Source organism: Piliocolobus tephrosceles, unplaced genomic scaffold (genome assembly GCF_002776525.5).
Source record: "Piliocolobus tephrosceles isolate RC106 unplaced genomic scaffold, ASM277652v3 unscaffolded_41, whole genome shotgun sequence".
Lineage (NCBI taxonomy): Eukaryota > Metazoa > Chordata > Mammalia > Primates > Cercopithecidae > Piliocolobus > Piliocolobus tephrosceles.
This window is the reverse complement of record NW_022325420.1, coordinates 1,875,591-1,898,678: the sequence shown is the minus strand read 5'-3', so window position 1 is coordinate 1,898,678 and position 23,088 is coordinate 1,875,591. Positions and strand designations below refer to the sequence as shown.

The 23,088-nt window shown below is 36.4% G+C and overlaps 2 protein-coding genes across 18 annotated transcripts in view; both read left to right on the top strand.

The window, feature by feature from the left end:
- LOC113224832 (calcium-dependent secretion activator 2) overlaps positions 1-23,088 on the top strand; it is a 567,701-nt gene that overhangs the window by 116,748 nt on the left and 427,865 nt on the right. The window lies entirely within an intron of this gene.
- Positions 14,589-15,421, top strand: LOC113224833 (transcription factor BTF3). The gene has a single exon (XM_026454367.1). The coding sequence runs from the start codon at positions 14,679-14,681 to the stop codon at positions 15,165-15,167; it is 489 nt and encodes a 162-aa protein (XP_026310152.1). The 5' UTR covers positions 14,589-14,678; the 3' UTR covers positions 15,168-15,421.

The window sequence follows — 23,088 nt, the reverse complement described above, 5'->3', positions numbered from 1 at the left end:
ATTTTAGAAACAGTCACACAGTAATCCCTCTCCAACCGAGAAGCTTAACATTCCTAGACAACACTATGGTTGGCACAACGATGGTCTCTGAGGAAATAAGGGGATAGGGTAGCACATTATTTCAAAGCATAGCCTTTGGAACCAAACAGACCTGGATTTTGAATCCCAGCTCTATCACTTATCTTCATGGGCAGTTTCTTTAACTTCTGAAATGTGTTCTCACCTTTAAAATAGGAATAATAACATCGACCTCACAGTTGTAAAGATGAGATGAGGAAAAAAGTGCTTTTTAGTTTAGTGTCTAAAACCCAGGAAGCATTCTGTAAATGTGGATGTCTGAACTATGTAGGAGAAAATATTAAAATGACATAATATGTATTTAGAAACTCATTAAATAAAATTTCCAGAAACATCTACTTCAAAACAATCTATTTGCACTAAAACCTACTTTGGAAGGTAACTGTCTCTCAACTGTTGTTTTACGGAATAATGATTTTTGCATTAAGTATTTGATAAGTGCTAGACATGTGTTTTACATTTGTCTTTTGTTCTTTATATGTATTCATTAATTTCATTCTTATGTCAGTCCTGTCAAATAGATACTATTGTTATTCCTACCTTATATGTAGGAAATACAGCTTTAAAGAATATGAGAATGTGTTACTTTCCCAGTAACTAGCAAATGATAGAGCTGGGATTTAATATCAGTTCTTCCAACAGGGTGACAGTTACCTGTCACTCCTTGTCTTGTCAGCTATGATGTCATGATCTGCTGACACACATTCTCCCACATCCCTGTGTTCTACAAAGTTTTTAAAAGTTTTGAAAATAGCCACTGTTTGTTTGAGCTTTACTGTCTTTTACACTGGTATACACACTTACACCTTTTCTTAGTTGTGAACAAGATGGCTTTTCAAAATTATCCTGATTTATTAAAGGACGTGCTCTCCTGAGCTGAATCTGTCCACATATTGAAAGCGAAAGGAATGAACAAAGTTTTCCTACCTTGTGGTCCAATAAACTTGGTTTTTAGGGCTGGGTAACAGGTTTGCGTGTGGGGAGTGAACTAAATGGCAAATTGCTAAAATGATTAGAAATGTAGAAATATTCTTATCAGTATAAAATATTTCTAAATTACAACTGGCTGTATAGTCACTCTATATTGCATTTATGTGACTCTGGTTCAATTAATGCAGAAACTTCTACCTATTGTGTGTATGGTTTGGATGTGGTTTGTCCTCTCCAAAACTTATGTTGAAATTTGATTCCCAATGTTGCAGTGTTGGGTGGTAGGGAGTGGGAGATATTTGGTCCATGGGGGTGGATTCCTTATCTATCTATCTATCTATCTATCTATCTATCTATCTATCTATCTATCTATCTATTTTTTTTTTTTTTTTTTTTTTGAGACAGAGTCTTGCTCTGTCGCCCGGGCTGGAGTGCAGTGGCCGGATCTCAGCTCACTGCAAGCTCCGCCTCCCGGGTTTACGCCATTCTCCTGCCTCAGCCTCCCGAGTAGCTGGGACTACAGGCGCCCGCCACCTCGCCTGGCTAGTTTTTTGTATTTTTTTTAGTAGAGACGGGGTTTCACCATGTTAGCCAGGATGGTCTCGATCTCCTGACCTCGTGATCCACCCGTCTCGGCCTCCTAAAGTGCTGGGATTACAGGCTTGAGCCACCGCGCCTGGCCCTTATGAATATATTAATGCCTTTCTCCAGAAGTGAGTTCATTTTCTCTTGGAACTGGGTTACTGCAATAGTGTGGTGTTCCTTTCTTGTTTGGTTTCTTTGCATGTGCCTGCTCCCTCTTCTGTTTCCCTACCATGAGCAGCATGAGACCCTCACCAGAAGGGGTTCCCAAATCGTAGATTTCCCAGCCTCCAGAATCACAAGCCCAATAAACTTTACTTTATGTATTACTCAGTCTCAGGTGTTCTGTTAAAGCAAAACAAAATGGACTAAGACATTATCTGTTTATCCTCACAATTCCTCTATAGGAATTGAGCACAGAAATCCAACCTGGATTTTGTATAGTAGCTCCACAACCAGCCACCTTTGTGTGATGTTGGCAATGTCACCTAACTGGTGTGTGTCTTCTCAACTATATAATAGAGTTAAAGATTACCAGATAGTTTGCTTTGATGATTAAATGAGTTTAGATTCCAGCTAGCATAGTATATACAAGGATGTCAGTTATTGATAGCTGCTACTTCAATTGTAATTTTTATTGCTGTTCTATATAGTCCTCTATATAGAGGACATGTTATGTTCCTAACCAATGGAATATACTTTAGTTAGATAAATATTATAGATAGTTTTATTTTAAATAGACATTGTAGCACTGTTCATGAAGTAGGTACTGTAGGAAGATCTGGAGCCTAGAAAAGTTGATACCATAGTCCTTTAGATAGGCACTTGTGATTCATTAGTTCCCAACTGGTCAGCCATTTATCCATGTACTCATTAGTTTTTATTTAAATTTCTCCCATGTTCTGGGCACTGTTCTGGATGATGGCTGTCCACCCTTAGCTCCCAGGGTGTGTTGATTAATTTATCATTTTTAAAAATACAGGTCAGCAGTAAGCAATATAAGCATACTAGGATTCTCCATAGCCAAATTTAAAACTTGAATTAGAGACTTAGACCCCTACTTGATGGAACTGTAATTTGGCCCTGACTTTCGCTAGAGTAAAATACAACTGTGAGCCTTCTAAATCTTGATCTGATTAACAGACTATTTGGAATGCCTGAACTTTGTTACATGCCAGAACATGTACAGCCCAATTGGTGTAATCCATCAAAGTGTCAGATGAGCCACTATGTTTGTATTAAATTCATGAGAAAGTGAGTCAGGGTGTGTGACTCCATGTGTTTCAGAAAGTGCACCTACTTGGAGAACCATCTGATTGTACCAAGCTGAGTTGTGGTAGGAAGTACAGAAATAGTAAAGTCGTTTAGTAAAATACCTGGGCTACAACTGTGGGTTTAAGTGTAATGGACTTCAGATTTTGTAGATGGGGAAAATAAGGCTTAGAAAGGTGAAATGGCTTAGTGGAAACTATCCAGTTAATGGAATGCCTGCTCACCTGTCTGCCTTGAATGCACGCAGTACATTTCCTTCTCTGGGCCTTGATGGTTGGCTGTTTCTTCTACTTGGTCCATTCTTCCCACTGATATTATTTGAATGACTTTTCTTTCACTTAGGTCTCTAGTCTTACATCCTTTAAGAGTTCTTCCCTCTTTCACCATCCTATCTAAAGTAGCACTCTTTCCTCTCCCTCTCTGTTGCTATACCCTGACTTACTTTGCTTCATTCCACTCAGCACCATCTTACATTGTGTTTACACACTGACTTGTTGTGTCTGTCTGTATTTACATCTGGAATGCAAGCTCCACAAAGACAGACTGTTTCTTCTCTTTAGGATTATATTTTCAATGCCTAGGAAAATGCTTGGCACATTGTAGGAACTAAATAAATATTATTCAAATTAATGAACAAATTTATTTGTCAGATAGTTATATATCTACAATTATGGTTGCTGAGAATACAGTTATAAATAGGATAGCTAGTCTGATGAACATCTTATTTTCAAGTAGAGAAGAAATAGGTAAAACAGGAAATTTAGTGTGTGTGCTCTTCTGTGACAGATATGAATAGGGTGATGTGGGAACACATAAGAGGGTCTTCAGCCTTAGGGACCAGATAAGGCATTCTGGAGAATGTGGTATCTATGCTGAGTCAGAAGAAGCTGTGTAGAAGCAGCTTGAGTGAAACAAGTATCTGGGGAGTTGGTCAGGGAAGGCAAACCAGGCAGAGAGATCCCCAAATGGAGGTGCCTATAGGACCAAAAAGCTCAGAGCGTCTTAGAGGTTATAACTCTGTGCCTAAATTAGGAAATTTTAAAAGTGCTTTTTAGCCAAGTTGAATCTATACACTTTTGGATATGTCAGTGAAATAAATATGTTATCAATATTTATTTGACTACAGTAAATCCCATCTTATATAAAATAGTGTATTGGAAATAGTGCAGTCTATGGCTGTAACACCTTGAATACGCCTGATCTCATCTGATCTCAGAAATGGTGTTGTTTCTGCTTTCACAATTTGGAAAGATCTTGAAAACATTTCATGTCTGTCTTTCATGTCAGTGTTGTCATGACTAGAACCCCTTTGGAATCATCAGAGTTCTCCAGAGCCTGTCATATTTACTTTCCTGGGTTTATTCACTTATTAATTCAGTAAGAAGCATTATAGAGCAACTCCTTTGTGCCAAGCACCATGAATTAAAAGGGACAAAGACCCTTACACTGAATAATGGAGTTTACCTTTTGAGTGTTCATGATACAGTCCATTTTGATGATAGATATGATGGCATTACTGACAGTATTATCCCCAAATATATCAGTACTTTGACTGTTTTCTCTGTTTCTTCTAGCAATTACATGTGACCCATATTTCTAAATAATATTCATATACTGCTATAACTGGGTTTGTCAGTTTTAGCCATTATTTGCTGATTTCTTATTGTCAAGGATTAGGATTTAGCACTCTCATCGCCCTATCCCCTTTACTTCTCTTTCTTTCTCTCATGGGGAGGAATCCCTTAGTTTCATAGACTTGTATTCATGTTTTTGCTTAGATCATGATTCATTATTTATATTATGCACATCCAAATATTATTTGCAATTGGGAGTTGCTATGCAATATGATTATATTTCCTTCCTTTTGTTTTTCCTAAATCAAATGATGACTTGGTTATTTGTGTGCTTAGTTTTCTCTGTATCAATCATTAATTTTCCCATATCATCCAAAGGCCTCTTAACACAGCCCTCTACAAAATTGATCATATCCAGGAAACACATCTGTGTGTGTGTGCGTGCGTGTGTGTGTGTTTCTATCTGCTATCTAAACTGGTTGCTCTGTCGGTCACCTTCTCAGGCCTCCTGAAATTTCCTTTTGCCTTTTTTCAGAGTCCTTTTCCCTGTTACCAGTGTCCTCCTATCTTTCTCTTTTTTGGTCTTTTCATTGGTTGGTTGGAACACATTCTCTGTAGCTTCATCAGATTGAAAGGAAGGTAGGGTGGTGAAGTGTGTCGGGATGACACTTAGCAAATCTGCCATTTGATACGCACTGCTCCCATCTGGACTGGTGGCCTTCTATGATTGGTGCTTATCTGCCATCCTAAGATCTCTACTGTCATCTTGAAAATTCCCTTTCCCTGTCTCCTTGGTTAAAGCTTTTGGTTTTATGACTTTATTATCCTCCTTCTTGAGAGAGGTGCATGGGATAAATATTTTTTAACTTCTTGATTTTGAAAAATGTTTCTTTCTTATCCAACTCAACTGATAGTTTAACTGGGTAAGGAATTTTAATGGCAGATCAGTTTCCTTCAAATTTTTGAAGTCTTTTCTCTGTTCTTAGTTTCTGGTGAAGAGTATGAAGCTATTCTAATTCTTCATCTTTGCATTACGGTGATGTGCTTTGATTCATATTAACTTTCATCCTTGTTGGGAACTCAGCATTCTTAATTTGTTGATTCGTGAGCCTCCCTTCTGGGAGATTTTCTTGAATTATTTGTTAATGATTTGCTTTTTATTAATAGTTTTCTCTGCTCTCTTTCTGGAATTCCACTGAATCTGCTGTTGGACTGCCGCCTAGCTTGTTCTCTGATTTATTTATCCCTTCACTTTTATTTTCTGTATCTTCTTTTTTCTCTATCTTTGGGGTATTTCTTAAACTTTATCTTCCAACACCTCTATTGAGTACTTCTTTTCTGTTGTTTTGGATATATACACATATACACATATATACACATGTATGTTACACATATATACACTTTTATATATACACACATATATATGTATGTCTGTGTGTGTGTGTTTATATATATATATATATTTTTTTTTTTTTTTGAGACAGAGCCTCACTTTCACCCAGGCTGGAGTGTAGTGGCATGATCGTGGCTAACTGCAACATCTGCCTCCTGAGTTCAAGAGATTCTCGTACCCAAGTCTCCCTAGTAGCTAGGATTACCAGTGCATGCCACTACACCCAGGTAATTTTTTTTGTGTGTGTTTTTTTTTAGTAGAGATGTGGTTTTGCCATGTTGGCCAGGCTTGTCTCAAACTCCGGATCTCAAGTGCTCTCCCCACCTCAGCCTCCCAAAGTGCTGGGATTACAGGTGTGAGTCACCATGCCCGGCCTGTATTTTTAATTTTCAAGAGCTCTTTTTATGTTTGTTTGCTTAATACTTTTTTAGAGCTTCATATTCTTGTTTCCTGTTGTATATTTTATTTTTCAGATAACATAAGAATGGGGGGGGGGGTGGTTTTTGTCGTCCTGCTGGTCTGATTCTTCTAAGTTGCCTTTTCCCATTAATTTTAATTTTAAGGTTTTGTATTAGAGACTTTTCATACTTCTCAGACAATCCTTGCTTGTATGCATACTTTGTAAGAGTTAAGGGGATTAAAAAATGTTTGAAAGCTCTCAGGATATAGGTGAGGCTTATTAATTTGTTATCTGGCTGAATTATTTTGTGGGTATTTCTGGCCATCAGCTATATTTATTTTTTCATCTTGTGGGCTTAGTTTGATTCCTCAGAGATGAGTATTGTCCTAGCTGCCAATGTTCCAGGAATGAGTGGAGGAAGAAGCTTTCTTTTTAACATTGTGTATGTTTACTTAATTCTTTCCTTTTCAGTATTGCGTCCCACTTTCAGTTATGTCTGGGTCTCCCAGGCTGGAGACCCTCTTTTTCCCAGGGAAGAAATCTTCAGTGTTTTCTAAAAACAGTGAGGGGCAGTTGCCCAGCAGTGTAGAATTTGTTAGGAGATATAAGGATATGTTTCATGATCATTTTTCAACAAGACTATTTTGTTCACCTCCCACCCCTGCTTTTAAAACCACACAGTGCCAGAAGTATTAGATGCTGACAGTGTCTGAGGTTTTCAAAGATTCTTTGGTATTAACCAGGGTTGGTACTTAACTCTCCACATGATCAGGTTAGGATTTCACTTTCTGGAATCTGTTAGTTCAGTTAATAGTTATTCATGTGTTTTCCAGTTTCAGGCCGGGCGCGGTGGCTCAAATCTGTAATCCCAGCACTTTGGGAGACCGAGACGGGCGGATCACGAGGTCAGGAGATCGAGACTATCCTGGCTAACATGATGAAACCCCGTCTCTACTAAAAAAAATACAAAAAACTAGCCGGGCGAGGTGGCGGGCGCCTGTAGTCCCAGCTACTCGGGAGGCTGAGGCAGGAGAATGGCGTAAACCCGGGAGGCGGAGCTTGCAGTGAGCTGAGATCCGGCCACTGCACTCCAGCCTGGGCGACAGAGCGAGACTCCGTCTCAAAAAAAAAAGAAAAAAAAAAAAAAAAAAGTAGTTATTCATGTGTTTTCCAGTTTCGAAAATTTTGTTGCTGTTGACTCTTACTATTATTCTTATAGTGTGTCTTAAAAATGTTTACTTTTAGTGAGATGTGTTAGGAATGAATACAATTTATTATTATATATATCTGCTAAACATGAAAAACAAATTAGGTGACTATATCTATAAATAATTACCTAAATATACATATATAGACATTTATAATTGGGGATTGTCGTACAATATAATTTTATTTTCATCTTTTTTTCCCTGAAGCTTATGACTTCTTTCCTTAGCATATACAATGCTTAATAATATGTTTTACATGTACAGTTAATTATAATTATATAGTTTGTTTAGAAATTATACAGTGTATCTATACTTATGTATGCCTATGTATGCCTGTGTATATGAAATGTATAAACATATTGATTCTAGTATAGTCTGTGTCTAAAATTATTCATTGTACTATAAGCATAGGTACATATATGTGCTGTGTGTGTATACATATATATTATACACACACCTATATACACCCACATAAATAAAACTCTGTGACTGAATAAGTTTAAAGACTCATATTTAGCTGTATAGTTGGCTTCTATTTTATGTGCTCACTTAGGAATAATCCTATTTAGATTTTGATTCTTCCTTTGCTAGCTAGTTTTAGACATTTACCATATAATTTGAATAAAATTAGGCAATGTAGTGTTAAAATCAAATTATGATGATAAGTTGCTTTCTTCAGAAATGGTGACAATTGGATTAATAACAAAGGTCTGGGCAAGAAGAAATTTTGGGTTCCTACAGTCTCATTTCTGAACACTACTCAGTAATCCATTAAAATCATTAAAGTCCTCTATAAATCAGCATAATGACTATGTAGTCTATAAAATTAAGCCCTTCTACATAATGTTCAGAAGATTCAAATGACCTTTTTTCTGAAACCCCGAACACTTTCTGAGAACTCAGAAACACTACCTCTACCATAGCCGTTTATTTACAAAGTGACTTGTATGATGAAATGTACAAAGCTGGCATTTTTTTTCTATTTGGACTTTGAAAAACTAGAAAAGAAATGTAACTTTAGCCAAATGGTCTTTGATTTCTTCCCTAACCTTTGCATTTCAATCCACCCCTTGTCTTGTGTCTTTAACTCTGCCTTTTGCTGGCTGACATCTACTTCATTACTCTTAAGAGCAGATGCCTTTTTGATAAAATAACTGTTACTCAGGGCCATAATAATTTCATTACAACCCTGGATCCTGACTTTCAGGCACGTGCTGAAAGATGTCAGTCAGGTAAACAAACCCAAACAGACAAGCTCCACAGTATTTCGGCAGTGGCTCCTAAAACTATGGACTGTGATTCTCCACTTAGAGGGAAAATGGCAAATTTTTTTGTCTCACTCAACTTCATAGAGAAGTAGTTTCCTGCTCTGAAACTAAAGATTTTTTTGGCTCATTATTTTTCCTTTAAGGATCTTTAATTTTTTTTTTTTTTTTCCTGAAATAAGAAAATCCTTAGATGCTATTTTTGGTTTGTGCCAAGTAAAATTTTTTCTTCTAAACAAATGTATGTTTTAAATATGTTAACCTTGGTGCTTTCATTTATTTATTGATTTTTCCTGTTTTTTTTTTTCCTCCCCTAAACTCTGTTGATGAAGATTAGTTTAAAAGCATTAATGGTTTGCAGCTATCATTTTGTTTTTTAATCCTGAAGGCTTTCATGGTAGAAAAATAATTGAATGAATGAACCCAGTACTTTCTAATTCTGAAAGGTAGCTTAGCATCTGCTCTGAGGACTACTTAGGGAAAGGTCAATAAATATATGCAAATCACTTCTTCCTTGGGGCTTTTGAAGCTTTGCTCTATGTCTTTGTGTATCTGATTTCATATTCTATTTTAAGAATAATGGAGATGATTTGATATGATGTGCCTGTTTAAAAAGTGGCAACAGTTTATTTTTTTTAAAGGTACAGTATTTTGAATACATCTCAAAAATATTATTTCATATAATCATGGTGCTTTACATCAAATATAAGAGGCCTTTAAAATAAGATGTGATATTGCATTTGCTTTGTTTTTCCCCTGTGGTCATTATAATACATATGCGATGTTTATAAGAACCTTAATATGAGTGATTGCAAAAAAATTGGATATATTTTACTTTAACTTCTAAAAGGTTTGCTTTATTTTTAGCCTGAACTTTTCTTTGTTCTGCTGAGATGGATACATAATACCAAAAGGAGTGAGAAATTCATTTCTTTGAGAACCTGCAGGCAATATGAAAATGAATAAGGCTTGGCAATTTTCAGCAAAAAGAACATATAATTTCATGGACATGGGATGGTAATACATGTACATTAATAACTAGAATTTTATCAAGATAGCATCTAAAAATTATAAGGAGGTTATTAACAAAGTATAAATAAGGGGAAGCAAGCTTGCCTTTTCTTGATTCTGTTTGCTGCTATAATAATAATAGATTTGATGTTTCTCTGTTAGAAAAATATTAAACTGTGAATGTCATTTTGTCAAATGATGTTGATTTTTTTAAACTTAAATTTAGCATTTTAGGTAGGAAAAGCATAATTATTTTGGAAAAGTCATAGCTAGAGTTATATGGTTATCTCATGCTTCTGTTGATCTTAGTTTTTTTCCCCTGTGCTATGTGAATATGTGCAGAAAAACATCCATGCTAATTGAGTCTGGCCTAAATAAGACTTTTATCACTTTGTCTTTTTTTTAAACTGGGTTCTGTTATGCGCAAGCAGTATCATGTGAGTAATGACTACCTTGGTATTTTTAATAAAATTACCTTATTTTTTTCTTATTCCTCCTAATCGGCAGGCATATAGTAGCTGCTAGTCAGTTGTTTTAAAAAACTTAGCTAGAGATTGAACATCCAAATGTAAGTGTTACTAGAGTGTTGATCGATAATTTTAAAAATTTGGGCCTATTTTTTAGGACATGGGTGTCAGGGCTGCCTAAAATTATGACATACATCACTGCAAAGCATCCAAATCAGGAATGAGAGTTCTTAGTTTGACAGAATCTCAACCAGAAACATTACCATCCCTGGGGTGCTGAATTTATTGTAGTACAGAACGCTTTAAAAAATATTCCTGGCTGGACACAGTGGTTCATGCCTATAATCCCAGCACTTTGGGTGGCTGAGGTGGGCAACCGCTTGAGCCAGGGAGTTTAAGACCAGCCTGGACAACTTTGCGAAACCCCATCTCTACAAAAATTACAAAAGTTATCTGGACATGGTGGTGTGCACCTCCCAAGTCCCAGCTATTTGGGAGGCTGAACTGAGAGGATCACTTGAGCCAGGTAGGTAGAAGCTTTAGTGAGCCGTGATTATGCCACTGTACTCCAACCTAGGCAATAAAGACCCTGTCTGTAAATAAATAAATAAATAAGAACTATCCCTAACTTATGTTAACAGAAGAAGACCAGCATTGTTCAAAAACACTGCCTTTTGGTCACGGTTCAGAGCTTCCCCACCTTTGTGTAATATACAGGTCGGCTCAGGAAGTAGCACTCACACTTGTTCAATGTAAAAGGTGTCCCTGGAGTTGTGCAGTGTAGCATTTCCTTCCACACTGCACTTAAAGATACAAACTCGAGATTAGATTCTGTAGGCGGTCTCAGAATGTATTTTTTTTAAGAGGGAGTCTTGCTGTGTTCCCCAGGCTGGAGTACAGTGGCATAATCTTGGCTCACTGCAACCTCTGCCTCCCAGGTTCAAGCAGTTCTTCTGTCTCAGCCTCCTGAGTAGCTGGGATTACAGGTGCATGCCACCACGTCTGGCTAATTTTCGTATTTTTAGTAGAGATGGGGTTTCCCAATATTGGTCAGGCTGGTCTCGAACTTCTGACCTCAGGTGATCCACCCACTGCCACCTCTCAAAGTGCTGGGATTACAGGCATGTGCCTCCACGCCCAAGCCTTAGGAAAGAATTTATGCCATTTTTAAAATAATGCCTGATTATGACATAGTATAAGAGTATTTGGAAATTCAATTATATATCAAGGGTACAATATTCTTTAACGTCTATCTCTTCCTTTTTTAAAAATATAACTTATTTTTATTCTTTAAATTTGACATCTCTTTTCTAAGAAATGTGGTTATATACATTTCTTTTGATAACGTAAATTAATTTCAAATTGAATTGAATCTTCTCATATCAAAAATTTGAAAATAATGTCTCTTGTGTAAGTATATTTAGATGTTCTACAATATTAGGATACGAATGATAACTAAGCAACACGTGACTTGTTTTAACCTCACTTTTTCTAAGTTAGATTTTTGTTTTGAACTCATAAACTTGGTACATACCAGTATATATTAATTAAGTCCTTTTATAATTTTAGTTCATTCTGGTGTTCCAGTGCCAGTTAAGTTAGTCACCTTTTGTAACCAGTAACTATTCAATGAATCCGAAAGGAAAAATAAAGTATTTTCAGTTTTCTAAAAAACTTCAACTTTTGGCTCATAAACTCTTGATTAAACCCAGACTCTTTTCTGTATCATCAGTGTGCTGTGGTAGGAAACAATAACAAATGATGTTCTGATCCCATTTTTTCACATAAAAGCTGAAAACAGATGGGACAGTAGCAGCTTGGATTTTATTATATTCACTATTTTGTTAACATAATTTAATGTGGAATCCAGGAAAACGTCTGCATTGCAAAGATTCTTTGGAAGAGAACTATGTGTTACTGGAATTGCAGTGTTTTCAGAATAAGCTCTTGATCTCAAAGGCTTTACATATTCCTATCAGTATAGAACACAAACATAGGCCTCGTTTATGAAATGTCTTATTAGCTTCCCATTTTTTTTTTTAGCCTCTCTACATTTCATTCCCAGTAGTTTGTTTGGGTTTTTCTCTGCAAAACAAATAATGTTCTTCCAGGCATAACTTTTCAGGGATTTTCATTTTTGTTTAAAATAGGACCATTTTTAACATCTGGGGATTCATTTTATGTACTGGAAATTCTTTTGCTTTAATAATCTTTTGAATTAGTGTTGTCTCTGTCATCTGACAGCTGTGTCTTCATTAAACATTTTGACAACTGATACTTTTTCAATATTCTCTGCTTCATTGGTCCCAAATACAGTACAGTGTTGATAATATCATATAGCTGATAAAGAAAAAGTGATTTTGTAGTTGATGTGAGGCATTTTGGTTTTAGCTACTCATTGCATGACTAGTGCAGTCTGGTAGTTATATGCCTTAGTTCCTAAAATAATTTCAAAGATCTTAAACTTCATAGTCTTTTAAGTTTAAGATGAATTTATTAAGGAAAGATGTTAGCATGGTTTGCTTGGTACCTTTGCATAACTTGATAATGTTTACGTGCAACATGCAAACAAGACATTTAGACTGCAGGAAAGAATCATTAGAATATACAAATCTAAAATCTAGATTTGTTTTAATTGCCGTCATACTGCTCGGTGGCAAATGTTTTTATTTGTTACTATTATCTGAAGACATTCTTCATTTAAAAACAAAAATGAAGCTGCCTATCTTAATGGACAAAGATCTGTAAAAATTAAATCTATTTAGATATAAAGTTTTAAAAGAGACTGAGCCATTATGAATTCAGAAACTTGATTTAAAAAATTAAGTTATTCTGTATTCTTAAGAATATGTTTTTAAAACAAACTATTTGGAAATGTTTAAAAGTAGCATTAGGAGCTACTGAAGTATAAATTTTCATTTAATTCAATAATTAAAATGTAGACATTTATATTATGTAGTTATTACATTCATAAGATGAAAAGTTTGAAAATTAGGCACTGGGCACGGTGGCTTATGCCTGTAATCCCAACATTTTGGTAGGTCGAAGCAGGCAGATCCCCTGAGGTCAGGAGTTTGAGACCAACCTGGCCAACCTGGTGAAACCCATTTCTACTAAAAATACAAAAATTAGCCGGGCATGATGGAGGGTACCTGTAATCCCAGCTACTTGGGAGGCTGAGGCAGGAGAATCAACTGAACCTGGGAGGCAGAGGTTGCAGTGAACCGAGATTGTGCCATTGCACTCCAGTCTGGGTGATAAGCAAAACTCCATCTCAAAAAGAAAAAAAGAAAAAAGACATTTCATGGAAACAAAAGTTTCAAAATTACATATTCTGATACCATCAAGGCCTTTTAGTAAATCATTTTAATTAAATTTCATTGATTATTATTATTTACCTTAGAAACAAACATTTTTCTAACTTACTTACCAAATTCCTTCAAGAGTCACACTTCGGTTAACAAATAAAAGCAGAAGTGGATAAAGAAATACCAATTGACAAAATTTTCCAATTTAAGAATCTAATAAAAATTAGTAATAGTGGTAATGATAAACAGCACTACTTTGTTAATAGGGACAGTTTTGAAAAGCAAAAGCAAATTAATTGCAATGAAAACTAAATGCATATGCATGTAAACAAATATTTTTTGGGTGATAAATTGTGACTTACTGACTAAAGGATTTTGTGGGAGGTTAAGGAGAAACACAGTTTTGTGTAGCACTGCGCGCCTCCTACCTGGTGGGGAGTGCTCTGCACCACATCCTATTAGCCAAAATGAAAATTAAGGAGGTTTATGGAGGAAGATGTTTAAGTAATGTTAAAATATGATTCAACTGTTTTAAAGTTTTGAATGGTTGTTTAAAAGGGAAAAAAAAGTATTTGGTGACCTGCAGTATATAGGTTGGACAAATTCTGCTCTGTGAAATATGCAACACCCCAGTGGGTGAGTAGACAAGTAAGTATGAGTGTCCCCAAGAGCGTGTAAGTATTTGTGTGTTTATATATGTATAACTGAACTTGCTTTAGATTCATCATCTAATTTTTGGCAGCCATGGCTGTTGGCTCAAGTGTACTGTTTTACAAACCAAGATCATAGGAAAAGAAAATTTTACTTTCTTCAATCATAACTGTATTTGAACATTCCTTTCAAAATGTCTCCATTTAACTTACAGTGTGTTGGAAAATGAGGTATACTTTTCCCAAAATATCACTAAACCATTATTTAAGGTTAGGTTTATCTCGCTTTTTGTCTCTCCCATCACTGTCGGAGTACAGGTATGTAGTAGGTTCTCAATAAATATTTGCTGAGTTATTGAATTACTGGATGTTTGAACAAACACTAAATTGTAACTTACTCCCTTTAAATAAAAGTTGAGGCAGTTATTGCTTTAAAAAAGTTTAGCCCCGCGTGTGTGCGCCTAATCTCAGCTGGTCCACCCGAGACCCCCTGAGCACCAACCCTAGTCCCCCGCGCGGCCCCTTATTCGCTCCGACAAGATGAAAGAAACAATCATGAACCAGGAAAAACTCGCCAAACTGCAGGCACAAGTGCGCATTGGTGGGAAAGGAACTGCTCGCAGAAAGAAGAAGGTGGTTCATAGAACAGCCACAGCAGATGATAAAAAACTTCAGTTCTCCTTAAAGAAGTTAGGGGTAAACAATATCTCCGGTATTGAAGAGGTGAATATGTTTACAAACCAAGGAACAGTGATCCACTTTAACAACCCTAAAGTTCAGGCATCTCTGGCAGCGAACACTTTCACCATTACAGGCCATGCTGAGACGAAGCAGCTGACAGAAATGCTACCCAGCATCTTAAACCAGCTTGGTGCAGATAGTCTGACTAGTTTAAGGAGACTGGCCGAAGCTCTGCCCAAACAATCTGTGGATGGAAAAGCACCACTTGCTACTGGAGAGGATGATGATGATGAAGTTCCAGATCTTGTGGAGAATTTTGATGAGGCTTCCAAGAATGAGGCAAACTGAATTGAGTCAACTTCTGAAGATAAAACTTGAAGAAGTTACTGGGAGCTGCTATTTTATATTATGACTGCTTTTTAAGAACTTTTTGTTTATGGATCTGATAAAATCTAGATCTCTAATATTTTTAAGCCCAAGCCCCTTGGACACTGCAGCTCTTTTCAGTTTTTGCTTATACACAATTCATTCTTTGCAGCTAATTAAGCCGAAGAAGCCTGGGAATCAAGTTTGAAACAAAGGTTAATAATGTTCTTTGCCTAAAAAAAAAAAAAAAAAAAAAAAAAAAGTTTAAAGTTTCCTGTTTGCATGCATTTAGAAAACTGTAGGGTAGATGTAGTAATAGAGAAGTGATGTGAAAGGCTTTAGGCTTAAACAATGAATAATGTGAGAATGAATTTATGTGCTCCATGTGTATGTAGCGTAAAATGCATCTTTTTCCAAGAAAAGTAATCTTTGACTTAATTATACCCTACTAGATTTTAATTCAAAAATGTGCTTGTAAGATGTGAGCACTATTAAGAAACTAATTTATGTAATAGGTACTAGTTGGTTTCAGTAATAAGTTATCATTTTACCCCACGGCCATTGAATAACTTTGATCTACTGCCAGAATATCTGTGGGTCACTTTCTTGGGGTGTCTCCCTTAGGAGAGCAGAAGTTCCAATCTCAGCATCTTATTAAGAACTCCTGTTTATCCTTCATCTTCCTCTTGCTTCCTTCCTTTCTACAACCATCTGGCTGCCCTCTCTTCTTTGTCTTTCTTTTCTCTTTTTTATCTGCCCCGCTCAATTTCTAAACAACGAGGAAAATTATTATTTGAAGTGTCCTATTCTTTTTTGGGAGCAGGTTGTCAGCCAGTTGAGCTAGTGTTAAGCCGTTACATACTTTAAAGGACTGATGGGTTTACATGTTAACTTATTGTAGGAAGTTTCACAGGGAAGGAGTTCTGAAAACAATACCATAACTGAAAGGACTGAAAGGGTTTGTCATTGTAGAACACCAGGCATTTTGGACGGCAAAGGTAGGGTGTATGACTAATGTTTGGGAAGATGTGAGGAGCCACAAACTATCACATCTATGTCTTTGGGTTATGTAAAATTTGCCCTATGTATTGATATTTTATTTACTTCATGTAATTCCTTACAATATGCAAACAATTTTAGTGCTAAATTATATTTTTAATTGTTAATGTATAACTTTAATTTCTCTGTTGAGGTTATAAATGTTTCTCTTACCTTATTGCCAAATTTCACAGTGTTATCCGGGTACATTTCAGGGATTTATAATACTCAGGATTTCAGAAAGCTCTTCCAGAAAGTATGAGAATGTGTTATTTATCTGTTCTTTGCTGTAGAAATAAATTTGAGTTATTCTATAATTTAAAATATAAATAGATATCTTTATAGGGTAAACAGGGTTTCATAATAGAATTTTGTGCAAGAGAAATTAAGAAAGAAACTAATGTTAGGTAATGTCTTGCAGTATGAAAAAAATTCAGATCCACTTTAGCACAAAAATATTTAAGTTTTTCTATTCTATTTATTCACATCCTAGATTATCTTTCAGTTTTTAGCTTCCCGAATTCGTTTTGAGTGTTCTTGAGTTTTCTTGGACATCTGTTTTGTGAATTCAAGTTTCTCCTATAAAATGGAGTGGATAATGCTTCTAAATGCTAATGGAGAGTAACTAAGGACTCGCTCTTCTTCAGGTTGACCTGGCTCTGTATCTATCAGTGTGTGGGCAGCAGATGGGAGGAGCCAAAAGCATACCTTTTACCAATAGACTTAGGACCAAAATGTGTATACCATAGCCTGAGTTACACAGCATTTCACTGTATAGCAGTCTTGTTACATGTTTAGTATTGTGTAGACTTTCTCTTTGGATCAGTGTAGCATGTGGCAGTCTGTGGGATATGTGGTCACTAATGAAAGGCAGTGTGCAGTGACCCTTCTCCATCCTTGTGGTTTCTGTTGGCTGTGGAGACTTGTATGTGCCATGTGTATTGTGAGACCCTTTCCATGTTTGTTTGAATTACTTTAATTTCTTATGACACGTCAGTATTCCGTTACAAAAAGTTATTCTTGTAGGTTTTGACAAAAGGTCATCATTTACATTCTACAAGATTCAGGGAGGTTGTGTGTGAGGGAGAATTGTCCTGGACATCAGCTGAAGGAGATCAAGCTTTCAGTTTCCACGAAACTATGCTCAGTCTTCCACTTAGTGGAATAGATGCATAAACTTTAGGGGGTATTTATTTCATTACTCATTCCTTTGACATGATTTTTTAAAATCATTATTTCTAATGAGAAATTTGCATAGATGTTAGCATTTTAGATTGTTTTCCAAGCAGACAAAACATAAAGACTCTTAGGAAGCACCTAGCACTTTGGGAATCCGAGGATGGAGGATCCCTTGAACTCAGGAGTTTGAAAACAGCCTGGGCAACATAGGGAGACCCTGTCTCTACCAAAAAACAAGAGAAATGCCTATATCTTAAAATGTGATTCATAATTATACAAACCAGAAAATGAATCTCCTCATATTATCGTGAGTGAAAGCCTGATTTAAAAATTGGTTTGAGTCTTAATCCTGTGTATCCCATATATTTATCTTTTTGTTTTATGTTGGTCCAAAAAAATTTTTAAGGGTTCGGCATTCTGCTGTTTAAGTCTAAATCTACTCACTGAGCTCTCCCCAGCTTTTATAGATTTCTTAACTCATAATTACCATCTCCAGAAAAATCCCAAACCTATAGCTAAATATCAGACTCCTTCAGGAACTTTAAAACTGTACAGCTTTCCAGGCCACTCTTTTTAAAATTCTGAAATAGTAGGTGTGGGGTAGGCATTTTGTACCTGCATTTTTTAAAAAAAGCTCTTCAGGGATTGTAATTAGCTGGCTTTGGGATTTGTTCACTTGTTCTTCTTTCTTTAAAAATGATCACACATGTCTCTTAGTGTCATCTCATCTATTTGTCTGGTTTTAGTCTTGCACAGGATGTCGAGTTCTGCTGTGGAAATTTCCTTTGAGCTGCTTTTTCAGACAGCACTGAAAAGATTAAGGAATTGGAGCTGACCGGAGCCAGGAGACATTATTAAGTCCTAAGAGACAAAGGCATTATAACTGGGCATAGAAACAGGACAATCCAAAGAACAAAGGAAGATGTTGTCAAAGACATAGAGAGAAGGAGCGTCAGAAGACACAACACAAATGCAAATATAGGTTGCCCATTATATTTGAATTTTAGGTAAATAATGGACACTTTTTAGTATATATCCCAAATATTGCACAGGGCATATTTATACTAAAATTTTATTCTGCACTGATGATAAAATAATTACACAAAAGTGACATATTGTTTACCTGAAATTCAAATGTAAATATAAATGGGAATTCTGTATTTAATTTGGCACCCCTATCTGATGTGAAAGAAGGGCCATGGCATACTGTTGAGACTCAGCAGTGTAGCATACAATAGTCATTCAATTAAACTAGCCCCAGAAGCAGGCTTTATTTTAAAATAGATTTATTTTTTAGTTTGTTTATTGTTTCCTTGATAATTACTTGAATGATAGCTTTGTAACTGATAGAATAAACTTCCATTTTCTTGTCCCTCTTCCTGGGAGAGTTGTATAGTCTTTTTTTTCAATCTCACAGGTGAACGGACGTGCTAAAAATTTGCCTTTTCTTATTAGCAGCATTCTGTATGTGTAATCAGAATTGCTTTTAGAATGAAAAATCTGAAGCACATATTTATGTCACCCTAATGTATATATCCAGTTTTTTAATGCCAATCCTGAAGAGGGCTTTTATCTGTTTAATCTTCACAAATCCTTGAATTTGCTAATACAAATTTGTTAACAATGATGTATTGAAGGTAGCACAGCATTTTTGCCAGCTAAATTTGGTAAGGTTAAAGAAGGTAATATAAAATGATTTTTATTATAAGGGGAATAATAAGATTCTTGCATTTTATGTCCCTAAATACATGAATATAAATGCAATAACTAATCAATGTAATTTAATTTACTTGAATTATTTTAAAGTGGGTTTCAGCTAATGTTTCTGTTTTAGGTACTGAGCAGAATTTTGTTATTTGTTAGCGAAATGTCAAGTTAGCTATTATAAGGTGGTAGTCTCAGTGTTTTAGGTACAGTTTACTAGCTCAGACCTCCTTACTGGATAGGCCAGGACAGAGCAACAGTGCTAGTTGCCTACCCAATGGCCGTTCTCTAGCTACCCTTCTTCTTTCACAAATCCTTGGTTTTATTCGGCTATTAGGTACCCGTTATTATACAGGGATGACTGGGTTCCTCTTGGGTCCCCAGAGTGAATCTTGGTTGGTCAATCATGATATTCCATTTCCCTTACCCAGTGTTTTCTTTAGGAATGCACACTTGAATCAATTCTTCAGTGGTGTGTGGGAGAAAATATGATAGAGGGAGGATGGAGGATGCTGATTCTGGGAGAATTTTCTCCCTTTTTTTTTTTTTTAGAATAAAATTGTTTCCTTCTTCAGTTTTTGTTTATTGTTGTATGAGGATGCTTTGCACAGAGTTAATGTGGATTTCTTTGGAGGCAGTAAACTTGAAGACAAAAGCTAGCACGTGGAGAATGTAGACAGGTGGAAAAGGCCTGGGCCCTGAAATACTTCACTTAAGAGTTAAATTAACTAACTCTGGAACTCTTTTACTTTCGGACTTTTTTGAGATATCTGATAATAATCCCCCCACCCTGACCCCCGCTTGTTGTTTAACAGGGCGTTTTGAGCTGGGGATACTATTACTTTCAGTGAAAAGCATCCTAGCTACATTAAAGGTATAAAGATAGACCTTAATGTTTATCATATTGAAAGTCTGCTACTCCTTATCCTAGAAGGATGGTGCACAAAGATGATGAGCTGAAAGTCCCTTGCCTTCTGCTGCTGCTTGTCTTCTTTTGCAGATAGCCACTTCTCATCCATGTAATACCTGGTCAAGAAAGAAAGCAAAACCTTCAGACATTTCTGAGCAAAATAATTTTATGTCATATTTTCTTCTTCTGAAAGCAACTCTGTTAAACCACTTACTACCTACTGGAAAAGGCCATTGTGTGGCATGAGTTGGTCAGCATCTTTAAGCTTTTACAATGACTCACAGTTGTCTGCTCCTGAGGCTGTCCGAATACTTTGTGATAAACATAAAGTTACTGTTTCTTGCAGATATGGCTTCAGCATATGGAACTGTGCCATGAAATGCCAGATGGTACGGAGGCACAAAGTTCTTCCTGCCTGAGAGCAATATCATCTGCAAAACAGAGCTACCCATGCTATATCTCAACAAAGAAATCCTTTGCTGTTCTTTTGGCCTCATTGAGTCTGTCCATGAACTTATTATTTGGACAACATACAGCTATCTTAGAATTCTTTTCTTAGGTTTTGTCTGCTCCCTCCTCTTCACTCACTTGCTTCAGTACTAGAGACTTTACTCAATGGTTATGACAAGATACATTCTTCAAAAAGTAATAGTGAACGGTGAATTTTCTTCTACTATAGATGATTCACACCAGCAAACACTGTACTTAAGGTGGGGTATATTGAAGACTGGCATCTGCGTTTAAGAAATCTGAATCTTAGTAAGGAAAAGGCCACATAAGCAAGTGACAGATGTATGTATGAGGTACAGAAGTGGCACAAAGAGGATAGGATGACATAATTTGGGGGCAGCAGGAAGAAGGAGATTTCTTGGAGGTGTCGTCTGAATTAGGTTCTAACAGATGAAAGGGTATTCTAGGCAGAGGAAGCAAACAGTGTGTGCAAAGGCACAATGAGCATAAACGACATGAATGGGATGGTGTTTTGAAGGTAAATGGGGAGGAGAGGGGCTTTTACCTCTTCAAGCTGATTAAATCATGTGATTGGCCCCAAGCATAGCCAGTGGCTAAGAGCATATCAGTCAGATGTAGCTGGTTCTTTCCCCAAATTTTGTGAACTGGGTAACTTTCTTAAGTTATCTGGGCCTTAGCTTCTTCATTTGGAAAACACATTGAACCCACCTTATAGGAAGGTGACATTAAAATAATATATGTAAAGAGGTTAAAATTCTGCTGAGTGCATTGTAAACGGTCAATAAATGTTAGCTATTATGACTCGCTGTTACATTAGTCATATATGAAGGGTGGTCAAGGGGGAATCATACTGTTTCTAAAGGATGAGCCCCTCATTATTTTAACTTGACATAGTCCACTGGAATTATTTGTGGAAAAGCATTGGGTAGAAATTTTCTCTGGCTTAATGACAGGCTCTGTTTTTGATTTTGTAGGACAGTAAAGGGTCACAGCGTGTATTGAGCTTCCTTCCTTCCCCTGCTTTTTTCCATAGCACATGTCTGAGAAGACTTGTTTGCAAAACCTCCTCGATTTTGTCAGATCTTAACGGGTGGCTGGGTGTTGGGGAGAATGACTTTTGATTGCAATGAGAACTTCTCAGAATGGCTCATTAAAGTTTCTATTTCTCTTCAACTCTCTACCTCCACAGTCATCTCTCAGTTGCTGCGTGCAACAGAGATCACTCAGGCTGCTCTTTGTGATAATTGGTTTACATTTGCTTTTGATGAGGTTATATTGTTAGTGGGGACCATTAGAGGCTATTATAATGGTCCTTTTCACTGGCAGAGAAGTGAGTGAGGCAGATGCTGTCAATGAATAAGAGAGTCCTAAAGCAGAATTTTGGAAGATAATGACCAACAAGACTTGCCAGTTTTTCTCTCTTAGCTACTTATTACCATGTTCAGGGAGAGTCCTGTTGAATAACTCCTCGGCACTTACCTTGATTATCGTTTGTAAGGCTCAGGTGAATGAAGACATAGAGTCAAATAAGAATACACCAGTGGGTGAGGGAACTGTAGTGACAGAGCAAGCTTGTCCGGCCCACGGGTGGCATGCGGCCCAGGATAGCTTTCAATGTGGCCCAACACAAATTTGTAAACTTTAAAACATGAGGGGTGTGTGTGTGTGTGTGTGCGTGATTTAGCTCATCAGCTAGTTCAGGAAACCTAGGTTAGGCTCCCAGTTCTGTGACCTAACTGGGTCTGTACCTTAACCTCTTAGTCTGTTTTCTTATCTATAATGTGGGGGTTGGGGGTATTTTTTTATTCTTTTTTTGTGGTTCTGAATGTTTGAAATCTGGTATTTCAAACTTAGAACGTATGTTAACTTGGATTAGCCACATTTCAAGTGCTCAATAGCTGCATGTGGTTAGTGACCACTGTGTTAGACAGCACAACTGTGAATCCACCTATTGTTAATTATTCACCAGCATCCATCTTAATTATTTGTTTTTGCTTGTGGCTTCTGCAATTGCTGAAATAAAATGACCATGTATTTCTAAAATTACAGCAATTATAAAGCATTTAATATGTGTTAAGTACTTTTATTCTAGCATTTAATGCAACAGCCGCATTAGATGTCTATTGTTACTGTCCTTATGTAGATGAAGAACTTGAGGCACTGAGGTTAAGGGACCTGCTTAAGACCCTACAACTTGTGGCGGAATCTTGGATAAAAACAGAAGTAGTCTGACTTCAGAGCTCTTATTATTAATAATATATAAGCTTACTAATTAATAAAATAGGTTATCTATGATAGACTTTTCTGATCCATTGTGGTGGGTTGAAATTATCTGGAATTTTTATTATTGCATGATAAACTGACTTTTTTTGTGAGGTCAGGCAAGCATGAGAATAGATATCCTAGTAAGGAATAGTTTTATAGCAACCAACTGATATTTGCTTTCCCTTACTTCATTTATTCATTCTTTAAAAAAAATGAGGATATTCTATGTGCTAGGCCTAATCTATGATGTTGGTTTTAGCCTGAAATCAGCAGGCTAAAATCAAGTTCTTATCTTAAAGCAGCTTTTGTTCTAATGGAAAGACTTAAAAAATAAGC